The sequence below is a fragment of the Aquarana catesbeiana genome, linkage group LG07, assembly GCF_042186555.1.
Source record: "Aquarana catesbeiana isolate 2022-GZ linkage group LG07, ASM4218655v1, whole genome shotgun sequence".
In the NCBI taxonomy this organism is placed as follows: Eukaryota; Metazoa; Chordata; class Amphibia; order Anura; family Ranidae; genus Aquarana; species Aquarana catesbeiana.
Genome location: NC_133330.1, coordinates 126,716,916 through 126,742,655, shown reverse-complemented (window position 1 = coordinate 126,742,655; position 25,740 = coordinate 126,716,916). Strand labels below are relative to the sequence as shown.

General features: G+C 44.6%; 1 protein-coding gene across 2 annotated transcripts in view; it reads right to left on the bottom strand.

Moving 5' to 3' along the window:
• DDX47 (DEAD-box helicase 47) overlaps positions 1-25,740 on the bottom strand; it is a 582,234-nt gene that overhangs the window by 52,602 nt on the left and 503,892 nt on the right. For both annotated transcript variants that reach the window (XM_073592664.1, XM_073592663.1), the window contains one exon: positions 19,038-19,167. In XM_073592664.1, the coding sequence (XP_073448765.1) occupies positions 19,038-19,167 (130 nt within the window). The remainder of the gene's footprint in view (positions 1-19,037; positions 19,168-25,740) is intronic.

Here is a 25,740-nt window from a genome sequence, read left to right as displayed (position 1 = left end):
TATACGCTTATTGTGATTTTTTTTTTACCAAAAATATGTAGAAGAATACATATCGGCCTAAACTGAGGAAAAAATTTGTTGTTTTTTAAATATTTTTGGGGGATATTATAGCAAAAAAAAAAAAAAAAAAAAAAAAAAAAGGTCACTCTTTTGTTTATAGCGCAAAAAAATAAAAAAAACGCAGAGGTGATCAAATACCACCAAAAGAAAGCTCTATTTGGGGGAAAAAATAAGGACGTCAATTTTGTTTTGGTGCAACGTCGCACAACCGCGCAATTGTCAGTTAAAGCGTCGCAGTGCCGAATCACAAAAAGTGCTGTGGTCAGGAAGGGGGTAAAATCTTCCAGTGCTGAAGCAGTTAAAGGTAACCATCCTCACCTGTGATCTGTTTGCTTGTAATTAGTGTGTGTGTGTATAAAAGGTCAATATGTTTCTGGACTCCTGACAGACCCTTGCATCTTTCATCCAGTGCTTGCACTGAAGTTTCTGGATTCTGAGTCATGTGGAAAGCAAAAGAATTGTCAAAGGATTTGCGGGAAGAGGTATTTGAACTGTATAAAACAGTAAAGGGATATAAAAAAAATATCAAAGGAATTGAGAATGCCAACCAGCAGTGTTCAAACTCAAGAAGTGGAAAATGAGGGGTTAGGTAGACCAACTAAAATTTCAGCCACAACTGCCAGGAAAATTGTTTGGGATGCAAAGAAAAACCCACAAATAACTTCAGGTGAAATGCAGGACTCTGAAAACATGTGGTGTGGCTGTTTCAAGATGCACAATAAGGAGGCACTTGAAAAGAGATTTGCTGCATGGTCGAATCGCCAGAAGAAAGCCATTACTACGCAAACGCCACAAAGTATCCCGCTTACAATACGCCAAACAGCCCAGAGACAAGCCTCAAACCTTCTGGCACAAAGTTATTTGGAGTGATGAGACCAAAATTTTGCTTTTTGGCCACAACCATAAATGCTTAATTTGTAGAGGAGTCAAAAGAAGAGCACACACCGGTCCAGGCAAATCTTCAGGTGCAAATGGATTAGGTGCAGACCCCGTCTCACCACCATCCAATACGAATAAAATGAAGAAATGGTCACACTCCGAATTTCCAAAAAACTTGCTTGATGTACCTTTATTGTCACAAGTGTATCAGACAAACACAGGACAAGTAGCTGACATGTTTCACAAGCGATAGCTTGCTCGTGCACATCGCTTGTGAAACATGTCAACTGCTTGTCCTCTGTTTGTCTGATACACTTGTGACAAAGGTACATCAAGCAAGTTTTTTGGAAAGTCAGAGTGCGACCATTTCCTCATTTTATTCGCATTGGAGAGGAGTCAACAAGGCCTATGATGAAAGGTACGGAGGTAGATCGCTGATATTTTGGGGATGTGTGAGCTACAAAGGCACAGGAAATTTTGTAAAAATTGATGGCAAGATGAATGCAGTATGTTAGCAAAAAATACTGGAGGAACATTTTTGCCTTCATCAGCCAGGAAGCTACGCATGGGACATACTTGGACATTCCAACATGACAATGATTCAAAACACAAGGCAAAGTCGACCTGTCATTGGCTACAGCAGAATAAAGTGAAGGTTCTGGAATGGCCATCTCAGTCTCCTGGCCGCAATATCATTGAGCCACTCTGGGGAGATCTCAAACGTGAAGTTCATGCAAGACAGCCCAAAAATTTACAGGAATTGGGAGGCTTTTTGCCAAGAGGAATGGGCAGCTTTATCATCTGAGAAGAGAAAGAGCCTTATCCACAAAAGACTTCAAGCTGTCATTGATGTTAAAGGGGCAATACACGGTATTAAGAACTGGTGTATGTACAGTTTTGATCAGGGTCATTTGGGTAGTTTCTGTAGCCATTATGATTTAAAAAGAGTAAACACAGTTGGTAATAAACGTCATCAGCCAAACACTAACCACGAGTGAAAGAAATGTTTTTGTGTTATTTATATTCTCTGAAAAATGGCCAAGAAATCATAAATTCTGCCAGGGTATGTAAACTTATGAGCACAAAACTATTATATATACATACACACATATATATACACATACAAACACACACATACCAGAAGACATCCATGATAGAGAGGATATGGCAAATGGGGTGGTGCATTATCGCAAACCCAGAAATGTTGAATTTGAAGAAGTATGGGAGTTTACACAAACTGAGAAGGCAGAGTTAAGGTATTAAAAGACCAGCTAGCAGTTATGGCTATGGGAGTATTAACCCATGATCCACAATTGCGCCAGGCAATGCGAAAAGCCAGAGTTTTTTTTTTTCACAAGAAAAATTTTTTTATTCAAGATTTAAACATTACAAGCGATGCATAGGCACATTTAGATATGGTAACAGTATATATGTAGTCACAAGATAGATGATTAATTTTTCACATAGACAATAGAAAGAAGTATGAGAGCAGTACATGACATTTTAGCAAAATATTGGTGTAGAGGTAGCAGATTAAAACAAATCAATCAAGAAGGTCTTGTGGGAGGGGATGGGGGGGGGCGGATTAAGGATACTTAAAAGATGAGGGGGAGGCAAGGAGGGAACCACAAATACCTCAATAGCTTAACTGAGCATATACACTAGGTGAAGTTTAAAGAAAACTCAATCATGTTGTATAATCATACAGCTGGTACCTCAGCGGCAACTTGGACATCATGCACAACCTCAGCACCCCATGCGTCTATCCAACCTGACCATATCTTATCAAATTTCTTGGGGCAGTTACGATTAAGATATGTAAGTTTATATAGTGGGAGTATAGAATTCATTGCTATGCGCCATGAGGATACTCTAGGGGGTGATGCATCCTTCCAATGGAGAAATATTTCTTTTGGGGCATAGAACTAAGCATAGCTCAAAAATAGTTTGGTATATTTACCTCTAACATTGGGATTGAAAATGTTCAACAGCATTGCCTTAGGATGAGCCCCCACATCTACGGAGGTAACCTGATTGAGAGTGTTAGCTATTTCCATCCAATAGTCTCCGAGATGAGGACAAGACCACACCATATGGAGAAAGGAGGCGGACTCTAGACCACACCTGGCACAGGCCACTGGGCTGTCAGTTGTAATAATTGTCAGACATTTTGGGGTGTAATAGGCCCTGTGGAGGAACTTGACCTGCATAAATCGCTCTCTGGCCAATATCGTGTTAATCACAAAGGAGGATACACACGTTTCCCATTCCTCCTCTGATAAGTCAGGAATGTCTGCTTTCCACTTGACCAGAGTGTTCTCAAGTTTCTTTGTAGGGGGTATGGACAAATGAAAATAGAGAGTAGATAATGGTCTATCTATGATTTTGGCTGTAAGTAATCCCTCCACAGGGTCTGATTCTAACTGGAGGAGAGATAGAAACTGTTTTCTATAAGCATGTCGGAGTTGATAATATCTAAACAGCATTCAACCTGGTAGTGAGTAAGCGTTTTTGAGATCAGAGAAAGTTCTTAATATGCCACCCATCACAATGTGTTTTAGCTTAACAATTCCCTTTCTTGCCCAGACTTGGGGGTCTGGGACTGACTTCAAATGCGGAAATCGAGGGTTGCCCCACAGGGGGATGTGCGGGGAGAACCTCTCGGGATTGTTAAAACTATTCCTGGCCCTGTTCAAAACTGTAATGGTGGTGCTCATCAGATCCGTAATGCCAGGGTGGGATTACATCCCTCTGAACACCACATTGCTGAGAGAGGAGTAGGACCCCATGATGGCGGCTTCCAGGGTCACTGCCGGGTTATCACGTGGTTGAGAAAACCACCATCTAACCGTCACCAGGACGGCTGCCCAGAAGTATACCTGGAAGTCCGGTAAGGACAAACTCCCCTGAGTAACGGGCAGCTGGAGAGTAGTCATGGCCAGTCTTGGGGGTCTTCCGTTCCAGATAAAGGAGGATAATATACTTTTCCTTGTCAAAAGAAGTTTATTGAGTATACAATATTATAAAGATACATAAAGTAAGTTTACAAGGATCTATAAAGTAAGCTCATTGTTTTACAGTAGGGATTATATAGGTAAATATCATGAAATTTCAAATATTAAACATTGGGTTCACGTAAACCTAAATTAAAGATATATATCATTTCCTTAGTTACTTTTGTAGGTATTTAAATGATTTATACCTACTATATATATTGTTTACAGGTAGAGTGTATACAGGTCAAATAAATTCTGATAATGAGCTTTAATCGTAAGGTGGAGATAATATACTTTTCAATTTAGCAAAAAATGAGGCTGGGCGGATCAAGGGTGAATTTCGAAAAAAGTACAGAAATTTGGGCAGGTATATCATTTTAATTAAGTTTACCCTCCCTACTGGAGAGAGGGGAAGGGTTTTCCATGTTATACATTTTTGTGAGAGATTTTTTTAGTAGTGGCTGAAGATTCAGTTCAAAATATGTAGACAGTGGAGCTCTAACCCTTACTCCTAAATATTTAAATTCAGATGTCCAGTTTAAGGGGATAGCTTAAACAAAGGAGCGCCGCCGTCACACCACTCACGGCGTGCCGGCTCAGGAAACGCGTCGCATATCGTGTGACGTCATCATCCCGTGTCTGGATCGGCTGCTTACCAAGCCTCCCTTTGGTGCCTGTCTCCGGATGTGTATCTCGGCCGTCCACATCCAGCGTTCTTAGACTGCCCAGAGCTATTTAACATCCACCAGCCGAGAGATGACTCCACGGATCCCCTGGATTGCCCTGGGACAATTTTAAATGCCTGATACTTTCTACTCAAATGTGAGTGTATTACCAGCTGTTGCTGTTTCGTTTTAATAAATTGTTTTAACAGTCTGCACCCAGAGGCGCCTCCTTTTCCTTGTCTTACAGTGCATTGGGATAATGGCTTTCACTCCCTCCGGAAGGCTGCCCTGAATGTGGACTCTACACATTACCCCTGCCTTTTCCACCTGCAGCTCTTATTACGGACTCACCTTCCACTCATTGCTACTATGAACTGTTAACCCTTTCATCCATTATATACCTTTTATGTGCATCATTGTATTATTGGATTTCGCTGTCCATTGTTGCGCCGAATACTTGTTATACAGTTTAAGGGGATACCTGTCGGTAGGTTTTGACTGGATGCACTTAATGAGAAAATTATCGATTTTCCCCAATTTACCCTAATGCCCGAGAACATGCCAAACTCATCAAAAATAAAGGTTAAGGACGATGATAGTGAGTTATTTGTTCGTATGCGTGCTTAGGGATTATGGTATAGCATCTGCACCCAGCCAATGAAGCGAGGGCCAAATCCAAATTTGCGCAGGACAGCCCAGAGGTAGCGCCACTCCACCGAGTCAAAAGCTTTCTCCACATCAAGAGAGGCCACTACCTCCAGACCGTCCCCGCCTGCCCTAGAAAGGCGTGTAAGGAGACGTCTGATGTTTATATCCGTCCCCCTTCCTGACATGAATCCAGACTGGTCTGGATGGACCAGTGCCGTGATCAGAGTGTTCAACTGTCTAGCCAGTACTTTGGCGTCCACGTTAAGGAGTGATATTGGCCGATACGAGGCGCACTGATCAGGGGGCTTGCCAGGCTTAAGAATGACCACAATGACCGCTTCAGCCATAGTCGGGGGTAGTGAGCCCCTCTCTGTGGCTTTTTGGAGCATTAACCTAAACGAAGGAAGAATTTCTTCAGCGTATGTTTTGTAGAATTCGGCTGGAATTCCGTCTGGACCTGGTGTCTTACCATTCTGCAAGGAGGCTACTGCTCGCTGAATTTCTTCTAGTTGAATCGGGCCATCTAACGCTTCCCTAAACGTGGATGTCAGGCAAGGGAGCTCCACCCCATCGAGATACGCAATCAGTTCCTCATCCGAACATCCCATCCGAGAACCATAAAGGTCCCGATAGAATGATGCAAATTTATTGTTAATGTCTGCGGGATCAGTCAAGATCGTTCCGTCCGAATTACAAATAGTTGAGATAGTCACCGGGGAGGAGCTTTCCCTCACCAGCCATGCCAGCATACTGCCTGTTTTTTCTCCATGTTCAAAAATTCTTTGTGACTGGTGTAAGAATTTGGTTTTTGTGGCCGCCGTGCGTAATAGAAGAACATCTCTCAACGCTGCCTGGAAGTCTGAGTATATCCCAGGGGATCCCGTCGTGGAGTATTCCACCTCTAATGCTGCCACCCTTCCCTCGGCTGTCCGTTTCCCTAATCAGATCCTTCCGGATCTTACGGATATGTGTTTGAAAACTGCACCTAGTAAAGGCCTTAAATGCGTCCCAGGATGTGGTCAGAGTCACGGATTGGTCTAGGTCTCTCCAATAATGTATCACCTCGGATCTATAGGGTTCAGATACTCTAGAGTCAGTCAACCAGAATCTGGACAATCTCCATAGATTCTCCCCTGGGGCATTGGACACACAGAGCTTTAAAGCAAGCGAGCGTGGTCGGATATGCCATGGGGGAGTATATTGATGTCTCGAACCATGGGCAGGACAGACCCCCCCACATATGCAAGATCTATCCGTGACAGGGTCTTGTGGGAGTCTGAGTGACAAGTGTAGGCATGTCGAGAAGGATGACGCCACCTCCACACGTCGGTCAAGTTAGACGCCTCAGCCCATGAGGACAACTCTGATGGCGAACCCGTCCCCGGTGTGAGCCTATCCATTGCAGCGTCCGGGACCAGGTTGCAATCCCCCAGCATTACCACATTATCTGTACCAAAGGCAGCTATTTTTAGAGATAATTTGATTAAGTACCCTTATAGAGGCGGGGGGGCAGGTACAGTCCCACCACAACCAACTCTAATCTGTCTACAATGGCATATAAGATTACAAACCGACCGTCAGGGTCAAGCTCCAGCGCCAGCAATCTAAAGTTCACTAAAATGCTAACCCCCCTAGAGTAGTTAGTATACGTGGAATGGTATTGGTGTCCCCCCAGGGTCGCCTTAAACTCAGAAGTTTACTTCCCATCAGATGGGTCTCCTGTAGTATGCAGATTTGGGGGTGGTATGTTTTGAGGAATTGGAACACCAGTGACCTTTTAACGGAGGAATTCAAGCCCCTGGTGTTCCATGAAATTATGGTACAAACAGCCATCTACGCTCAAGATCAAATTTTCCATCCATATATCACCATATAAGAACAGATGCAAGGCCCGGACCTTTAACAAGGTCAGGACATGGCACCTGGCGCATCTTGTGACAAACATAAGTACATCACTTGTGAAAAAACAGCAAATCAACAAATTATAACAAAACTTTCCCAACTAAGCCCCCCAACCTCGGCCCAAACCTCGGGGAGGCTCAGGATCCCAACTCAGAGCCAAGGCAACAGCAACCACAGTGCAGCAGTCAGATGATGGAGAACAACCAGTCCTCAGCTGGAGATCGGATCATAGTAAGTGGGTGCAGTCTCCCGGCTGCAGCCGGGGGCACAAACTTAAACCTCAACGTTGCCCGAACAGTCATATTTTCTTGGCCATGACCGACATTATCGGGGAAAATGGGGGGGGGATATGCAAAGAAACAATCGACTCCCACTCCTCCTGTTAGAACAGCTCAGGGAGCTAATAGATATCTTGGAAGCCAGTGGACCCCCGGGCTCCGTCTACCATAAGGCACATTGGTATAAATCGCATAGGGAGCCGTCTGGGTCAAGAGTGTTGATCAGGCCATTAAATAAAGGAGGCACGTCTCTAAACCACCAGTCGGCCATGGCACACGTAACTAGAAATAAACAAAATTTTCTTGTGCGGTGAAACTTATCTGCGAGGTAGCGTGTCAATCCACGTGGAGGCATCCTCAGGAGAATTGAAGAACCGCACCGATTCACCATCCTCCACTCGCAATCTTGCCGGAAACAGCATACTGTATTTGATATGCTTGGCTCGAAGTCTGGCTCTCACTGCGTCAAAGGATTTCCGTTGTTTCTGCGTTTCCAGCGAATAATCTGGAAAGATCAGGAGTTTGGCATTTTCAAAGCGGAGTTCTCCCTGTGCCCTCGCCTCCATCACCAGGTCACGATCACGAAAGTGAAGTAATTTAAAGATGAAGGTGCGGGGTGGCGCACCTTGTGGGCCCTTGGTGAATGGTATGCGATGTGCTCTTTCCATGGTGAAGAATGGTGAAAACCGTGCCGAGGGGAGCAGTTGTTGCAATAGACGTTCAGCAAACGCAGTGGGGTCCGTACCCTCTGCTCCCTCCGGAAGCCCCAAAATTTGCAAGTTGTTCCTTCGGTTGCGATTCTCGGCATCTTCCGCCCTGGCCTCCAACACTTTAACCTTGGTTTTTAGCACATGCAAATCAGCCCCATGATCACGTACCGTGTCTTCATTTTGTGAGACCCTCTGCTCCACCTCCATGCGGCCTCTCAGGGTATCAAAATCCTTCCTGATAAACTCCACATGAGTCTGTTTATGATCCACTCTTTCTGTTAGGGAGGTTATGGCCTGCATTACAGCTTTGAAATCCGCCGCCAGGTCTGGGAGCCGCACCGGTTCGGTCGATCAGCCGGCCTGGTTCTCCATGTGGGCAGAGAATTTAGGCGAGACCGCGGCTTCGGCCCTGTCTGCGGTTCTCAGCGGTGCGGCCTTTTTCCGAGCTTTTTGCTGGGAGTTCCTCCTGTACATACCCCAGAAGTGTCTCAGGGATGAAGGGGGCACAGGACGGTTGTTCTGCTGGCGTTTGCACCCCAAGGAAGAGGATTTATTTCCGGTCCGCGCCGGCCTGGTTCTCGATGTGGGCAGGAGAATCAGGTGAGGCCACGGCTTCGGCCTAGTCCACGGTTCTCGGCGGCGCGGCCTATTCCAGAGATTCTTGTTGGGGGGATTGCTCCTGTACACACCCCAAATGTGTCTCAGCGGTGAGGGGGGGTACAGGAGGGTCTTTTCCCCGGTGTCTGCACCCCAAAATAGGAGGATTTTGCTCCGATCCGCAGGAGCTCAGGCCTCACACACCTGCTCCCTTCTGCCATCCCGGACATGCAGCTGGGGATATTAGAGACATTTCAAAAAACAGTTGGCAGGGCTTGTTACTTTCACCAGCACCCAGCCAGAAGAAGAAATTCCTGTGCTGCAGTCATCCCCCATTCAAGAGGCTCCACCCGCCACAGATGCCTATCCTGGGCATAAATGGACAGTAACAGCCTACAACCCAAGTACAGACACAGTCCAGCAGGAGACCAGAATTGGAGGGTCCAGTCAGTATGCAGAGTTGAAAGCTGTAGTGATGACTCTTCAGGAGGATCCTTCTTCCCATGTCACTATCTACACTGACAGCTGGGAGGTTTTTAAAGGACTGACAACTTGGATGCCCACGTGGAAGTCCAATGAATGGATGATTCATGGAAAGGTGGTGTGGGGAGGCAAGGAAGTCTGGGACTACATCTGGAAGGAAGCTCACTCTCGCACCATAAATGTGGGGCATGTTGATGCACATATGCCCCTATTCCCTGACTTTGATTACTATAACAGAGTTGCAGATGAAATGGCCAGAGTGAAGGCAATTGTGCCAATTGATCCTGTCTTGATGAACTTGGCCAACTGAACCCACAAACAATCTGGACATTTGGGGCAGAAAGCAACATATGAATAGGCACAGCAGAGAGGATTGCCTATGTCCATGGACATGATAAAGACTGTAATAGGGAACTGTACAGTGTGTGGAAAAGTGCAACAATGGCCATTGCAAAAGTACTCCACCGGGTCGATTAAGAGGGGAAATAGGCCTGCAGAGATCTGGCAGATTGACTTCATTGGTCCCCTGCCCCAGGGAAACAATAGACTGAGATATTGTTGCACTGCAGTGGACATCTATTCAGGACTTTTGCTTGTTCATCCTTGCAAACGTGCAGAACAAGCCGTAACGCTTCAACTGCGCCAGTAACTTGTCGTTGCTTATGGTTGTCCCAAACAAGTCCAAAGTGATAACAGCTCACACTGATCAACAGTACATCAGTAGGCCAAAGATTCTGGAGTGTACTGGTTGTGCCACAGTGCCTGTGATCGGGTCCTCACACAGGCAGTCGTGTTGTTAAATTCTAGGCCAATAGCCAAAAGCACACCATATGAGAGGATGGTGGGGGCTGGGATGCAGATTCCACAGCTGGAGTGCAGAGTTCAGTATTTACATAAGGTTCCTGAAAGAACAGGGCTCAGCAGGTACCATGTTACTGCTTCCCACGACCTAAAAATCAAGAGTGACAAATCTGAAGCTGAAGCCTATCTAGGAATGAGAGGGAATCTGGCAGGAAGGTTTGAAGTTATATTTGCATTGGCAGATGAGCTTCAGGATAGTGGCTGGGACTCTGGTTAGTGGATACTTCTCAGCAAGAGTGGAAAGTGAGGCTGTATAACATCAAACCTTCCAAAAAAAAAAAAAAAAAAAAAAAAAAAAAAAAAAAAAAAAAAAAAAAAAGATCTTCTGGGAAATATCAGTATATTTCCTTTCCTCCCTATTGATGTTCTTTGATAGGGTCAGAAGTGGATACAGGCAGGTGGCAAAGTGTTGGTCAGAGATCCAGACAAGACGCTAGCTAGAGGTGAGATTGTAACTGAAGGGCCGGGGTCTACTGTTTATATATCATTAGAAGGAACAGATAATCTGCTTTTTTCCCACTCCACAGGCTGTCTCTAAATTTGATCTATAGGAAGACCAGAGAAAAGTGGTTACATAATGGACAGAATGATGGAAGACCGCAAGAGCTGTGGAGAGCAAGGCCTTTCATGTATTACAAGCCTGGAGCTGTTTCTAAAGAACTTTAGAATGGACTTTCTAAAGGAACTTTTAGCCAAAGACTGAAACACCTTTTCAGTGACAGAAATATGGGAGGGGGTTGTATTCAAATAAATGAATGTGCAGAATGAGTTATTAGTAATGAAGAGATTTTCTGTATGTAGTCTGAGAGAAAAATCAAGGGTGGAATGTGTTGTGTTTGATGTGAAATATGATTTTTCTATAAGACTCATAGCATTCTGGTTTCACAGTAGATATTTCTCAAGCAAATGCTGTTGTATACAATGGGATCATAGATACCACTGTTGTATTCTGTTGGCAGTTTAAGAACAGCCTATTGTCTCTATAGCTACGGTAAACAGGTAAGAGAATGCCTTTCAAACTGAAGCTACCGAGATGTAAGTTAGTTGGTTGTGAAGGTAATCGAGTTTGTAACCATTGTGAACAAGCTGTTAATTAAAAAACATGACGCCTTAAACACATGCCTTAAACACAGGCCACTCATCATGCATTAACACCAAAAGACTCATCTGTAATCAGCAAACAAGAAGGTGCCTGATCTCAAAAAGCCTTGTTGTCAACAGAGATCACAAACACAGTAACTGGAGCTAAGTAACTTTTAAGTGTATTTCTACTGTTACAGACGATAGGCTGTTTATTTGCTAGGCATTTTATTTGTTATAGATATCTGTCAGTCTTGATTTGTATTCCCAATATTATAATAGTTTTGTATGTACAGCATTTTTGTATAGTAAAAGCACGTTTACACACTGCAGAGGTCTGAGTATACCGCAACGTAACCTTGCTAGATAGATGCAAGCAAAACACTATACGGTGCTACTACTTCCTCCATGTTCCAGCACTGAAAATGTGCTTTTATCACTTTTTAGCGCTGTAGCATTAAGGATATAGCAAAGCTTCCAGCTACAGCATGAAGTTGAAGAAAGCTTTTAACTATGCCCTGCATGCTCCAGCACTGAATCAAGGCCCTGGGCTGTTATTCAGAAATACAAATATAAGCAAAAAAGACGGGATTTTCCATATTGCCACCCTGGGCGGCTTTACAGTAAATCCTGGTAATAAATGTTAAATGCTGTTACAAATGTTAAATGTTATTTTACAGTTTGCTACGGAGTTCCTTTCGACAAGGACAATTAATACAGTGAAGACCTCTTCTGAAGCAGTGGCGAATGTACAACTGGAAATAGCTTGTGCCCTACTGCAGTATAAAGGTCAATTATATCACACACAGCATGAAAGCGGTGTCAGGCAAAATTGTATTCATAGGCAAAATCCACACATATCTAACCTCCCTGGCGGTATGATTATTTCGGATTTTAGGTGCTGAAAGCGGTACAATTATTTTGCATGGAAATTTGGCGTTTTATATTGTAGGCCTGTAATTCTTAACAATAACACACTTAAATCTGTCCAAACAAGAGTCTAGTAGATATCCCGGGTATGATAAAGTTTGAAACACAAAAACATAAATTATAATATAATAAATAAAAATAAATAAATAAAAAAAATATAGATAATAATAATAAAATAAATTTCCCCACGATTCACTATCGCTCAATTCTGCAAGTGTTCTAATTGACTATCGCTGTTTTCTAGCTGGTCTAAAGCCACTTTTGACGTAAAGGGACACTTTTTGGTTGCTATGGACAATCTCCTGGAAAGGCAGAAAGAACAGTATATATAATCTAAAACTGCATGCAGGGCAAAGGACAAGGCACTGGGGACAAAAGGGATGTGAAATAATTTCATACAGTACTGTAATCTGTAAGATTACAGTACTGTACGTGTTATGATTTTTACAATTTTTTGACGCTCGCAGGGAACGGAGCCTGGCAAGGAGAGGCTTTGGAGGAGACAGAGCCCACGGACACTGCGGGGGACATCGCAGGATCCTGGGGACAAGGTAAGTAACGCCGCACCAGGATCCTGAGATGTAATCCCGAGTGTGGCTCGGGGTTACCACTAATGGGACTGAATTTTAACCCCGAGCCATACTCGGGAAAACCACCAGGGAGGTTAATAGCCTAGCTAGAAACGTGTTTATTATATCACTCCAAAAATGGTAAATGTTAAAATACACATTGCCTGACATTTTTTACATGTTGCACACATATGCTGGGGGTGTGTGGTGGTTTGTTTTTTTAATTGTGTTTTTTCTTTTTTTTTTGGTGCAATGTAACTCCATCACAGTAGTAGGTATGGAGAGAATGTTGCGTGCCAATAACGATATGAAAGATGCGTATGGTCAGCAGTAGGTGCTGGAAGTCTTGATGCAAGAAAAGTATGGTGCCTACGTCTCTATATGAATGGAGATGCGTGAATATACAGTAGCAAGAGGAGAAGTCGTGATGTATGGAAAGTATGGCATGTACTTCTGTGTGTGTGTTTAAGCAGTAGTAGGGATGAAAGTCTCGAGGTATGTAAAAAAATGGTGTGTACTTAGTGTGTGAATTGAGATACGAAAGGTGTGTGAATGGTCAGTAACACGGGTTGAAGCCTTGGGCTTGGCGTTATTGCTTGAATTCATTTGCCAATTCAACCTACGTGAGTGACTGTGATACTTATGTGGTTAACCAGAGAGTGTTCTATTTTTGTGCAAAAAATAAAATACACATTTGTGTTAAAAACAAATAAATACTAATTACAGAGTGTGACAGACCTAGCCAGGATAGGTGCTTTTGGAGGGGACTAGGAGCAAGCCTCCTACCCACTGACTATGGGCCCTGGCTTTTAAGAAAAAACTACTCTTAGGGAAGTGGGGGCCCCTTAGAGTGGTCTTGTTAATATAAAGTTCATGTCTCCCCAAAACATACAGACTCTGGAAATCTAGCCCCAGGATGCATGTTTATGGCCCAGCTGACCCTTCAACAATAACTGCTTTACGGCAGCCTAAGTGGGTGCTCATGGCACTCCCAACACATTGACTGCTCTCAGCCAATCACAGCACTTACATGATAGAGATACCATACCACCTCCTGGGCAATAAAGTCTATCCATAGGATCACTGGGAGGCAGTGTGAAGGGGTTAAAGCCCAACTCTGGGCTCCTTAGTAGGGATAATTTTGGGTTTAGCTCTGGGTTTGTTTGACCCTGGAAGGCGGCTGTCAGCTCCTGGTCAATGACATTCAGGCAGGGGATACCCAGCCCACAGATGCATATACACAGGGGACGTGGATACTTATTATACTCTCGCCTAGCAGTAAGAAGGGTCGCTGGTTTGAATCCCGACCACGACACTACCTGCCTGGAGTTTGCATGTTCTCCCTGTGCCTGCGTGGGTTTCCTCCGGGTGCTCCGGTTTCCTCCCACACCCCAAAGACATGCTGGTAGGTTAATTGGATCCTGTCTAAATTGTCCCCGGTATGTATGAATGTGAGTTAGGGACCTTAGATTGTAAGCTCCTGGAGGGTCTAGGGACTGATGTGAAAGTACAATGTATATGTAAAGCGCTGCGTAAATTGATGGCGCTATATAAGTACCTGAAATAAATAAATAAAATAAAAAATACATTTTGGAAAGAGTGCAAGGAAGTATCGTGCTATCCATACAGTAAGACTCAAATGTTGTCAGTGGACGTCTAAACCTCGCAGGAGGTCCGAACGCGCAGGGAAAGTGATGACGCAGTAACGCCTCACAAAAATCCAAGGTGAAGCATCCACTCGGTTACATCAGAATTGATATTGAAGGCCATGTTTCAGTCAAAATATTAGAAACTTGAAAGCAGCCTGTCTCAAGTAACCCATGGAACCGGCCAACGACAAGACCCGAGGGCAAACATGGATTGCCCAAGATGGGGTATAGAGGAGAATAATGAAAAGTGTATACTGCACTGTGACCCCGCAATCCAGCAGCCGGCACGGCTGTAGACAAAGAGCTAAGTAGGTAGAAAATAAATAAGTGCAGCGCTATGATTGCAAAAAAAAAAAAGGTAAAAATTGTATGCGATTCAAACATATATGTGACAAAATGACACAAACTCTAACATAATAGATGTGAATGGATATTAAGCAATGTGCTAATATAGTGACTGCACTACACACAAATGTCCAAGTTGAACGAAATGATGAAATACAGTCCAGTTAGGTTTGTGATCCAACACACATGTGAGAAGTTCCTGGCATTCCTGGGAATCTTGGAGTGAAAAAATGGAAGCAAACACCACCACCGTGAAAGAGGGAGGAGGCTTACCAGATAATATTGACTTGGCGGGGCATATACCACCCAAGTCAACAAGGCTTGTTGGGTTCAAACCACCCAATGGGGGACAGCAGATCCTGGAACTCCGTCAGTCGATCAGCCTTAGACGGTCATGAGATGTTAGCTGGAGGCTCCAGGAGTCTCGGAGAGCATGGAAACCTATTGTTACAGGAAGGGTATCATGTAATAGAAAAAGGGGGCTGACATAGCGTGATACCGTTTAAAAAGGAGGTTTTTTTATTAAAAATATAAATTCAACACTCACATTTGGAAGAAATTGATACAGTATGTAAAAGCATGAGGAGTTGTTAATGGAAGGTCCACCCAATGCGTTGACTGCACAGTCGTCATCTGGCATTTCGACTGTGCAGTCGAAACGCATTGGATGGACCTTGCGCTAACATCGCTTTATGCTTTTACATGCTGTATTAATTTCTTCCAAATGTGAGTGTTGAATTTATATTTTTAATAAACCACCTCCTTTTTAAAACGGTATCACACTATGTCAGCCCCCTTTTTCTATTACATGATACCCTTCCTGTGACAATAAGTTTCCATGCTCCCCGAGACTCCTGGAGCCTCCAGCTAACATCTCCAGGATCTGCTGTCCCCTATTGGGTGGTTTGAACCCAACAAGCCTTGTTGACTTGGGTGGTATATGCCCTGCCAAGTCAATATTATCTGGTAAGCCTCCTCCCTCTACCACGGTGGTGGTGTTTGCTTCCATTTTTTCACTCCAAGATTCCCAGGAATGCCAGGAACTTCTCACATGTGTATTGGATCACAAACCTAATTGGACTGTATTTCATCATTTCGTTCAACTTGGACATTTGTGTGTAGTGCAGTCACTATATTAGCACATTGCTTAATATCCATTCACATCTATTATGTTGGGGTATAGAGGAGACCTGTTGGTGGAAATAGCTGGATAGTTGCAAGCAAGGATGCTGACAGAAGCGTGGGGCCTATGGTAGGGTGCTTTTTAAGAAGCGAGGGCAAGGCCTGAAAGCACTAAGGAGCCCTACGAGGGAGGACGGTGCTAAACTGCTGCTCTGAGTCCAGAGCTTTTAAGCACCGTGTTTGCACCAGTCAATTACCCGCACCAAGTGAACAGCTTGAAAGTACTTCTTAATTTCCAGGGCCACGATACTGCCGTATAATTTGGAAAGGGTTAGAAGACACCTTTGAAGCCTGGGCCGTTTAACTTAGTAAAGAGGGCTTTATCTGCCTGAAGTAGGAGGAGGGAAGATGGATAGGAAGAGCCTGAAACAGGTACAGAACTTGGGCAGTAAACTCATCTATACAATGTTACAACATCCAAACCATGAATGTAGGCCTTGATGCCACTTGTCGAGAAGGTTATGTACTGCACTTAGAAGATGAGGAAAGTTCAGCGCAAAGGCATTAGTTAAGACTAGGGGGATACGAGTACCAAAATACTTCAATGAAAAGGAAGTCCACTTGAATTTAAAACTGAGCTGCAAATTATGCAGCTGAGTGGAGGGCACCCAGACCCTCATGACTTCTGACTTGGAAAGGTTAATTTTCAGGTTGGAGAAGGCTCCATACTGCCAAAATCCCTGCAGGAGGTTAGGTAAAAAGACCAGAGGGTTGGTCAAGGAAAAGAGCATGTTGTCCACATAAGTAGAAACTTTGCAGTGAGAAGCCCCCAACCACAGGCCTGTAATATTCTCATTCAGCCCGACCCTACTCAGGAACGGTTTCAATGTGAGAGCGAACAGTAATGGCGAGAGGGGGAAACCTTGATGGGTACCATTTGATATTGCGATAGGTTCTGAGAACATGGCATTCATTTTGAAGAGGACTTTGGAGTAGTGTACACACTGGAAATCCACCGAGTCACCCTTTCTCTGATGCCCAGCTGCTGAAGGACCGCAAACATGAAGCTCCAATTCACCGTCAAATGCTTTTTCAGTGTCAGTACTCAGAAAAAACACAGGTATTTTTGGCCAACTTGCTCTTTTAATAAAGCTTCATTATTTGCTATGAGCCTTTTTCTCTGTGCTTTACTTATTACAGGTTTATGAGGGAATAAAAAAGGACCCAGGAAGCAATCCATAACCTTTGACTATATAGCATCATTGCACAGACCTGTTTGACCATCTTATAATGAGAGGTCAAACAATACTGGTGAATGATCTTGAGCCACCGGGAATGCACTTTTAAATGTGTGAACTACCAGCACTTAAAAGAGAAGGGATTGTAAAATCTCGCTTTTAAAAACCAAAAAAACCCAAACATGTTATACTTACCTCTGTGCAGTTGGTTTTGCACAGAGCAGCCCGGATCCTCCTCTTCTCGGGTCCCTCTTCACTGCTCCTGGCCCCTCCCTCCTGACGAGTGCCCCCATAGACCAGCAGCTTGCTATGTGGCACCCGAGCTGCAGCCCTGTGTGTCCATTCAGACACGCAGCTGCCGTTCGGCTCCGCCTGCTCTCTCCTGATTGATTGGTTAACTGACTTTGACAGTCGTGGAAGCCAATGGCACCATGGCTGTGCCCCAGCCAATCAGGAGGAGAGTGCTAGACAGCTGAGGGAACCATGGACATCGCAGGACAGAGAAGGGGCTAAGGGTAAGTGTGTGTGTGGGGGGTGCTGTTGGGCCTGCTACACACAGAAGGTTTATCTTAATGCACAGAATGCATTAAGACAAAAAACATTTTGCCTTTACAACTCATTTAAGAGTGGATTTTTTTGCACATTGTTGCACAGTGGACACAAATACTGTTATGGAATTGTGTTGATTTATGTGAATTTTGTTAAGCACAAACACAGAGAGGTTATACACATGAATTTTCAACATTTGTTTTAATATGTTTTAGTCCAAACAGAATATTTGCCACAGTTGAAGTTACCCATTTCTGACATAGGAAATTGAAGATGTTGGGATGAAGAGACAAATATTCCTGGTCAAGGTGGTCACCACTGGGGAAATCCACCTTCCAATTATCATTTCTTAGGATGTGAACAGCAGAGATTGCTGGACAATGTTTCCCCTTCCATAAGATAATCGGTCTTACTTTCTTTAACCACTTAAAGTAGAGTTCCACCCAAAAGTGAAACTTCTGCTCATTTGTCTCCCCTCCACTCTGGTGCAACATTTGGCACCTTTTTTGGGGGGGGGGGGCGGATAACTTTCTGGAGACCGGGCCATGGCGAATTACATCAGCAGCTCGGCTCCCTCCTCCTTGCCCCGCCGCTGGGCCAGTAGGAGAGCGCAACAGTGCCTTGTGCTTGCGCAGTAGGGATCTGGCGTGAAGCCATAATGCTTCACTACTGGATTCCCTTACCGGGATTGGCAATGGTTGGTGGCAGCACCCGACAGCTGATGGAATAACAGCTGCGGGGGCGACGTTGCTGGACTCCAGGACAGGCAAGTCTCCTATTAAAAGTCAGCAGCTGCAGTATGTGTAGCTGCTGGCTTCTAATTTTTGCAGGGGTGGGCAGACCTCCGCTTTAAGGACGGGAAGGATTTACCCCCTTCCTGACCAGACCATTTTTTGTGATATGGCACTGCATTACTTTAGCTGACAATTGCGTGGTCGTGCGATGCTGTACCCAAATACAATTTATGTCCTTTTTCCCCACAAATAGAGCTTTCTTTTGGTGGTATTTGATCAACTCTGTGATTTTTATTTTTTGTGCTATAAACAAAAAAAGACCGTCCACGTTGAAAAAAAACTAAATTTTTTATTTTCTGCTATAAAACAAGACGAGAGGCACCGATCTGGAAAACTGACACCCTCTGCCGCAGGGGCTTGATAAGGTTTGTAACTAGTCAGCACATTAAATCACATGTTATGATCTGAAGACATGTGTTCTGTACAGTACGATAAAGTAATATCCCAATTTATTGAAGGTTATTAAAATACAAAATGTAGAACGAGCCAAGGGGGTGAAGAAAACTCATGTAAAGTACCTTAAAACCTTCTTGTTGGCATCTTTTTTCCATAGTTCTTCCTTCACATTCTATGCATGGGGAGGCAATTTAAATCCATACATAGCAAGACAGACATTTTCTCATATATATTTCAATGCACTTAAAAGATAAATAATAAAAAAATAAATAAAATAAAAACTTACAACACGGGCAAATCTTTGAGCTTCTGCTACCCTTTCATTCAGCAACATCACTTCTTCTTCTTGTGTAGGGAAGGCTGGAAGCTTTTTACCAATTATATGTTCAATCCTTTGAAAGAGCTCAACATCATACCTTGGAAAGGAAGTACAGAACTTTTAAACAAACAACCTTTTTACAGTTTTAATTAAAAAAAAAAAAAGTGTCCAAAAATGTAACATTTCAACAATATCAAATCTAGTGCACCATTTAAACTATTTTTAAAACATGGTGGTCCCTATCTCCTTTTCACTGGCTAGGTAAACTCATTAATAAGAGTTACTAATACTTACCTATAGCCAGATTAGTTCTCACAGTGAACCGAACACCCCTCGGTTCGGTTCGCACCAGAACATGCGAACAGGCAAAAAGTTTGAGCGAACATTGGAACCCTAGTAAAGTCTATGTGGCACGAACATGAAAAATCAAAAGTGCTAATTTTTTCAGGAGCAGTGATTTTATTAATGCTTAAAGTGAAACAATAGAAATAAAATATTCCTTTAAATATAGTGCCTGGGGGTCCCCTTAGTCTGCTTGTAAAGTGGTGCATCTGTGTAATGCCTCAGCAAAATTACATTTCTAAAGGAAAATATTGCTTGTGGCTGTAATGTATTGCTTGTGGCAGTAATGTATTGCCGACTCCTGGCAATATATATAAGAAAAACAAGGAAAAAATTGGCATGGGCTCCCTCCCCCATACAAGGCCCTTCATGCCAAAATTAAAAAAAAAAAAAAAAAAAGCATGGGGTCCCCCTCAAAATTTGGCTCTGGCATAGATTTTGAGGGAAACTCCAAAAGCACCGGAATCTGGAAGCCTCTTTTACCATTGGGCCCCCAGATCCCACCCCCCCATGTGATTGGATAGGGGTACATTGTACCCCTACCCATTCACCAAAAAAAGTGTCAAAAAGTTAAAACCACAATAGACAGTTTTTGACAATTCCTTTATTAAAAAAAAAAAAAAAAGGTAAAAAGAAAAAAAAAAAAAAAAAAAAAAAAAAAAAGTGTCCCGCGATATACATCCATCGTCAATCCATTCAAACCATGCAATCCTCGCATACCGAGCTTACTGACCAATTAATTCAGGTGCAGTTACTCCTGGATGACCTAGAAAAATGCAGCCGCCGACAGAATATACACCTAAGGGGTGTCCCTGAGTCCATTTCACAATCGGAGCTCTGCTCTACTGTAACCTCGATTTTCAATCGCTACCTAGACTGCCTGCAGGATATGGAAATCATTATTGACTGAGTTCACAGGACACTGGGCCCACAATCGAACATGTCTGACAGACCCAGAGATGTGCACTGTTGCCAACACTCCTTTAACCTTAAGGAGGAAATCCTACGGCGGGCCTGGAATGTAGGCATCTTAGAGTTTGACGTTGCAGCTATTCACCTCCTCCCAGACATCTCAAGGATGGTCTTGGAGAGAAAGGTCTCACTTACAAATTGTCCGTAAAAGCCACAATATCTTCCCCATTTCAGTGCTCCTGAATCTCTTTACATTTGCGGAGATAGATCCGGTCCCCGTGCCCAACTGGCTCTTGATAACCATACCACAGAACCCGCAGCATCACCCCCCTGATGGCAGACCTCAGAGAAACCGGAACAACCGTCGCTCCCAAAGAGGCCTGTCTCAAGCTCACCTGGAACCGGTCCTGTGATAGTATATTGAGATAAATGATACTGGCAACCAGTGGCGTCCCGTCCATGGGCGCCGCCACCTCTCTCCAGCCACCCCCTCTATGACCAATGGCCGCCGCTGCCACCCCCTATTTAGGTGCCTGGCCCCTTTTCAGACTCCTGAATTACAGCAGCTGGGGGCGTTTTTGAAGCACCTGATTAGAGCCATAGGCTCTAACTGGCGTACAAAAAGGTGACCTACGAGCAAAATGCTTGGCACTCGCAGTTCACCCAGGTGTGTTAGAACAGCGAATGAATATTCGCTTTCCTAACACTGAACCGCCTCTCCGCCAATCAAGTGCTCGGGTCTGTTACCCGTCACCTGATAGGCGTCCAATCAGAGCGCCTGTCCTTTCAGCCAATCAGGAAGAGAGGATGGGAGGAGATGCATGGAGGACACCGCTCGTCGCCGTCACCCACTGCCCCACCAAGGCAGGGTAAGTCCCAGGCAGACAGCGAGCGGGCGGGGGGGGTCACAGCGGTGGCATTCGATGGCCACGGTGGCTGCGTTCGATGGCCGTGGTGGCTGTGTCCGATGGGGACAGTAACGGCATTTAATAGGCACAGTGGGGCTGCAATTGGGGTTTTTTTTCAGAATTTTTCAGTTTGCTTGCGCCCCCCAAAAAATTTTGAGCACCAGCTGCCACTGTTGTATGTTGAAATCCCCCTTTCCCTCCACCCTCATGTTGCTCCTGAGCCTCCACTGATGTTCTAGGCAGGGCCTACCTCAGGGCTCGTACAAGTAACCTGAAGAAACTTGAACAGCCTGCTTCGGCTTACCAGTGCACTAGAACAGGCACTACAGCGGGTTTACCTGCATATACAATGTGACTATCACCGTCGCCCCCTCCCCCCTTTCTCTTTTTTTTTTATTACTCCAAATGGTAAATTCGGCCTTTATATGCAATAGAGCATGTTAGTTGTGCTCACTGTTGAGTCATAGGGAATAGTCCTCTGCATTGGGTGGAGGGGCGGTCTGGTCCTGCCATCTCTGATCCACCTCTTATTCTACCCTGGTAGAGGGGCTGTTCGTGACCGGGGCGGGACCAGCCGGCACTGACCAGACGGAGGACCTGGAGACCTTGCACCTCAGTAGTATGGTTGGAGAGGAAAGGCTATGCCCCCTGACCAGACACTGATGGGGATAACGGGACTGCAGTGGACTGCTGCTGGGAGGCTGTGTCTGTTGAGTTAATATAATTTTTTTTTTCTTTGCTGCCTCTATCTTAAGACAGTTTCATAACCTCTCCTATGCGCTCATTAGCTATCCAGACCTCTGACATATACCACGACAGGTGGGACCCATTTTGTGGGTTGCTCCCTGACTTGCCACTGTGAGACAGACAAGTCTCTTTAATTTGGGCCTAGCTACTAATAACGGAGGCTTTTTGCTGGCTTACTGGACACCTACTGAGCCCCCAGCGAGCTATTGTGGTTACGGTCTCTGCTGCACATTCCAAAGGGGATCATGTAGCACACCAGGAGGCTCTTGAATTTTAGTTTCGGGACCTCCTTGTCCACTTGACCTGAGTTTTGCATCCCAGAAGGTCGCCATTGTCGGCACTCCAGAATATATTTCGGTGTTTTTTCAGATTTTCATGCGTTTTTGTTGTCTGGATTTCCAAATGTTTATCTGACACGACTGTTTTAACTTCCATGTTTATAACGCTACACCAGATGAATGTTAGCACTGTTGCGGGGGTCCAAAAGGTAGGGGCTCTGTGTCCAACTGTGCCCTACCACCTCCCACATTAAGGATACTCTGCCCTGGTGGCAGTAGTTCTCCTTTAAGGAATTCCTCTCTTTGCTAAACCTCATGTTCCCCTTACCCCATATATCTTTCTCTGCTCCATCTTTCCTCTTCTCTTCTATTTCTCACCCCATTTCCAACTATCACCTTCTCCCCTCCATTCTCTCTACCACCCCCCCTCCCTTTTTTTTTCTTCCTCTCGCCACCTAGGGAGTAGGTATCTGTAGACATCTTGATGTTATGGCTATCAAATTCCTTTCCTGGAATGTTAAAGGGCTGAATATCCTTGAGAAATGTACCAGCTGTCTAGCCAAACTCTGGAGACATGGGGTACATATTGTAACCAAGAGACTAATTTCAGGGCAGACAGGGTCCCCAGACTAGCTAACAAGCATTTCCCGATGGCCTATCATAGCCCATCCACACCTTCTAAATCTAAGGGGGCAAGTATTCTTATATCCAACTCCCTTGACTGGCAATTCCTTGATGAACACCGAGATCAGGAGGGTAGGTTCCTGCTCTTGAAGGTCAAATTCGATTCTCATACATTTACCCTTGCGAACCTCTTCCTTCCCAACATTAACCAACTTGCAGTTTTTGATCGCACTGGAGTCTTTCCTTGAAGGCACTTTAATCTGGGGGGGGGGGGTGTTAACTTCACCCTAGATTCCTCCGCGCACTCATCCTCCCTACCGAGAAGTGCATGGCTTCACACCTGAAAGACTTGTTGCATGATCAATTGGTTGATACCTGGAGAATTTTCCACCCACAAGAACGAGACTACTCCTATTCTCCCACCCAAAGCTACTACCTAATTGTTTTTACTAAAACACTCTGCGATAACATTAGCCTCTAGGGTGGATATCGGTCAGATGCTATCTGACCATGCTCCAGTTTTCCTGGAACTTACTATCCCACACCCTTCCCCTAAGACACCAACTTGGCGCCTTAATGAGACGCTTCTTAGAGACTCTGATACAACAGCAGAGATACTTAGAGAACTCCATTCATATTTTGCAAATAATGCTGGCTCCGTATCTAACCCTCTCTCTGTGTGGTCTGCTCATAAATGTTACATTAGAGGGCTCTTCATAAAGCATGACCATGTAGCTAAACAACGCCGGGCCAAAACTATCTCACCTAACAAAACTCAATACCCTGGAAAGGCAACATAAAGACAGACCTCACCGTACAACTGAAGGGGCGTTGGTCCAGCTTAGGGAGGCAATCAGGGCGCATTCCATGTATGAGGCTAAACATATCTTACTCAAGGGCCGTCGCTCCTTCTACGAGTACGGTGACAAATTTGGCTGTTTGTTGGCCAACGCCTTGAGAGTAAAACGTACTTAATCATACATCCCCGCTCTACTAACCGCTGCTGGGTCTAAAATACATGCCTCGCCTGATCTGGCAGAAACTTTGAGATTTCTACTCCGAGCTTTACAACCTGGACTCTAGTCAACAGCCCCTTCCCTTTCAACCATTCAGGAATACTTACAAGAAGCCAATCTTCCTTCTCTTACCAAGGATGACCAGGAGATGCTATCTCAGCCTCTCACGGTAGAGGAATTCACATCCGCCATAACGGATACCCAGCCTGGGAAGGCTCCTAGGCCTGATGGTTTTACACTGCTTTACTATAAAACGTTTCAGACTCAGCTTAATCCACAGTTTACCACGGCCTTCAATGCCATTTTAGAGGGGCATGATGTCCCTTCAGATATGTTACGTGCATCCATCTCTGTAATCCCAAAACCAGGAAAGGACCCACTGTTGTGTTCTAGTTACAGACCCATTTCTCTCCTAAATTGTGATATTAAACTTTTCACAAACATTTTATCCTCCAGGTTGAATGGCTTACTGCAACGCTTGGTTGGGACAGATCAGGTTGGCTTCATACAGATGAGAGAGGCAAGAGACTACACTATCCGGACATTGAATGTCAGAGAAAGCAAAAAGATCCCGCATCCCTCTTCTACTCCTGTCCACTGACGCTGAAAAGACGTTCAACAGGGTAGACTGGGTGTTTCTTCAGGAGACACTCGTACAGTTGGGATGCCTAGGCCTAGCCTGGCTTGGATCTCAGCGGTATACACTAATCCCACAGCTACAGTTCAGGTGAATAGACAAGAATCTGATGTTATCAATTTCAAACGGCAACAGACAGGGCTGTCCCCCTCTCTCCACTGCTATATATCTCTCTCTCTCTATATCTATCTATCTATCTATCTATCTATCTATCTATATATATATATATCTCTCTAGAGCCTTTCCTTCGCCATATAAAAGATAACCCTAATGTTGGTGGTGTTCAAACTGGCCAATACCAGCACAAAGTGGCAGCGTATGCAGACGACCTTCAATTTTTTTTATTACTAAACCCTTAACCCCTTTGCCCTCACTGCTGCAAGAATTGAAACCGTATGGCACTCTTTCCAAGTTTAAGGTTAACCTCCAAAAATCGGAGGCGCTTAATGGCTCTATCGGATCACACTCTGATGGGTCTACGGCCCTTTTTTCCATTTAAATAGGCCACTAGTTCAATTCAATACTTGTGAACTAGAATTCCTGCAAACTTGAAGGACGTTCTCCCCCTGAATTGTCGGCCCTTCCTGTCAAAGCTCACTTCATATCTGAAGAACGGGGACTCCCTTGCGCTCTTGGTTTGGCCGATGCAACGTTTTGAAGATGAATTTGATGCCAAAACTCTTGTATCTGTTACAAGCCCTGCCAGTTAAAATACCCCAGACTTTTTTCCATGATGTACGTTCAGCCTTTACCAAGTTTCTTTGGCACGGCAAACACTCTCAAATTGGCAGGGTGTTGCTGTTGAGGCCGAAGCTCAGGGGAGGAATTGGCTTCCCAGAACCTGCCCTATATTACACGGCGACACACATGACGTGGGTAGTTGATTGGCGTCATGGGGACTTGAAGCTTTGGGTAGCACTAGAACAGGAGGTTGCCCGTGTTCCACTGGCTGGCCTACCCTGGGCAGGCAAGCAAGCAACTTCCCACTTGCCTACTCATCCGCTAGTTGGTCCCACTCTTTCCGAGGTGGAAAGGTTCTTTTGTTTATCAAACTTGTTTAGCTTTCCCTCCCCCATGAATCCAATTGTTGGACATCCGGGATTCCATCCGAGCCTATTGGACCCGGCTTTTACCTCGCAAGCTCCAAAAGGGCTCTTACGTGCCTCCCACTTTCTATGGCCCACGGGCTGGGCCCTTACTAAGGCC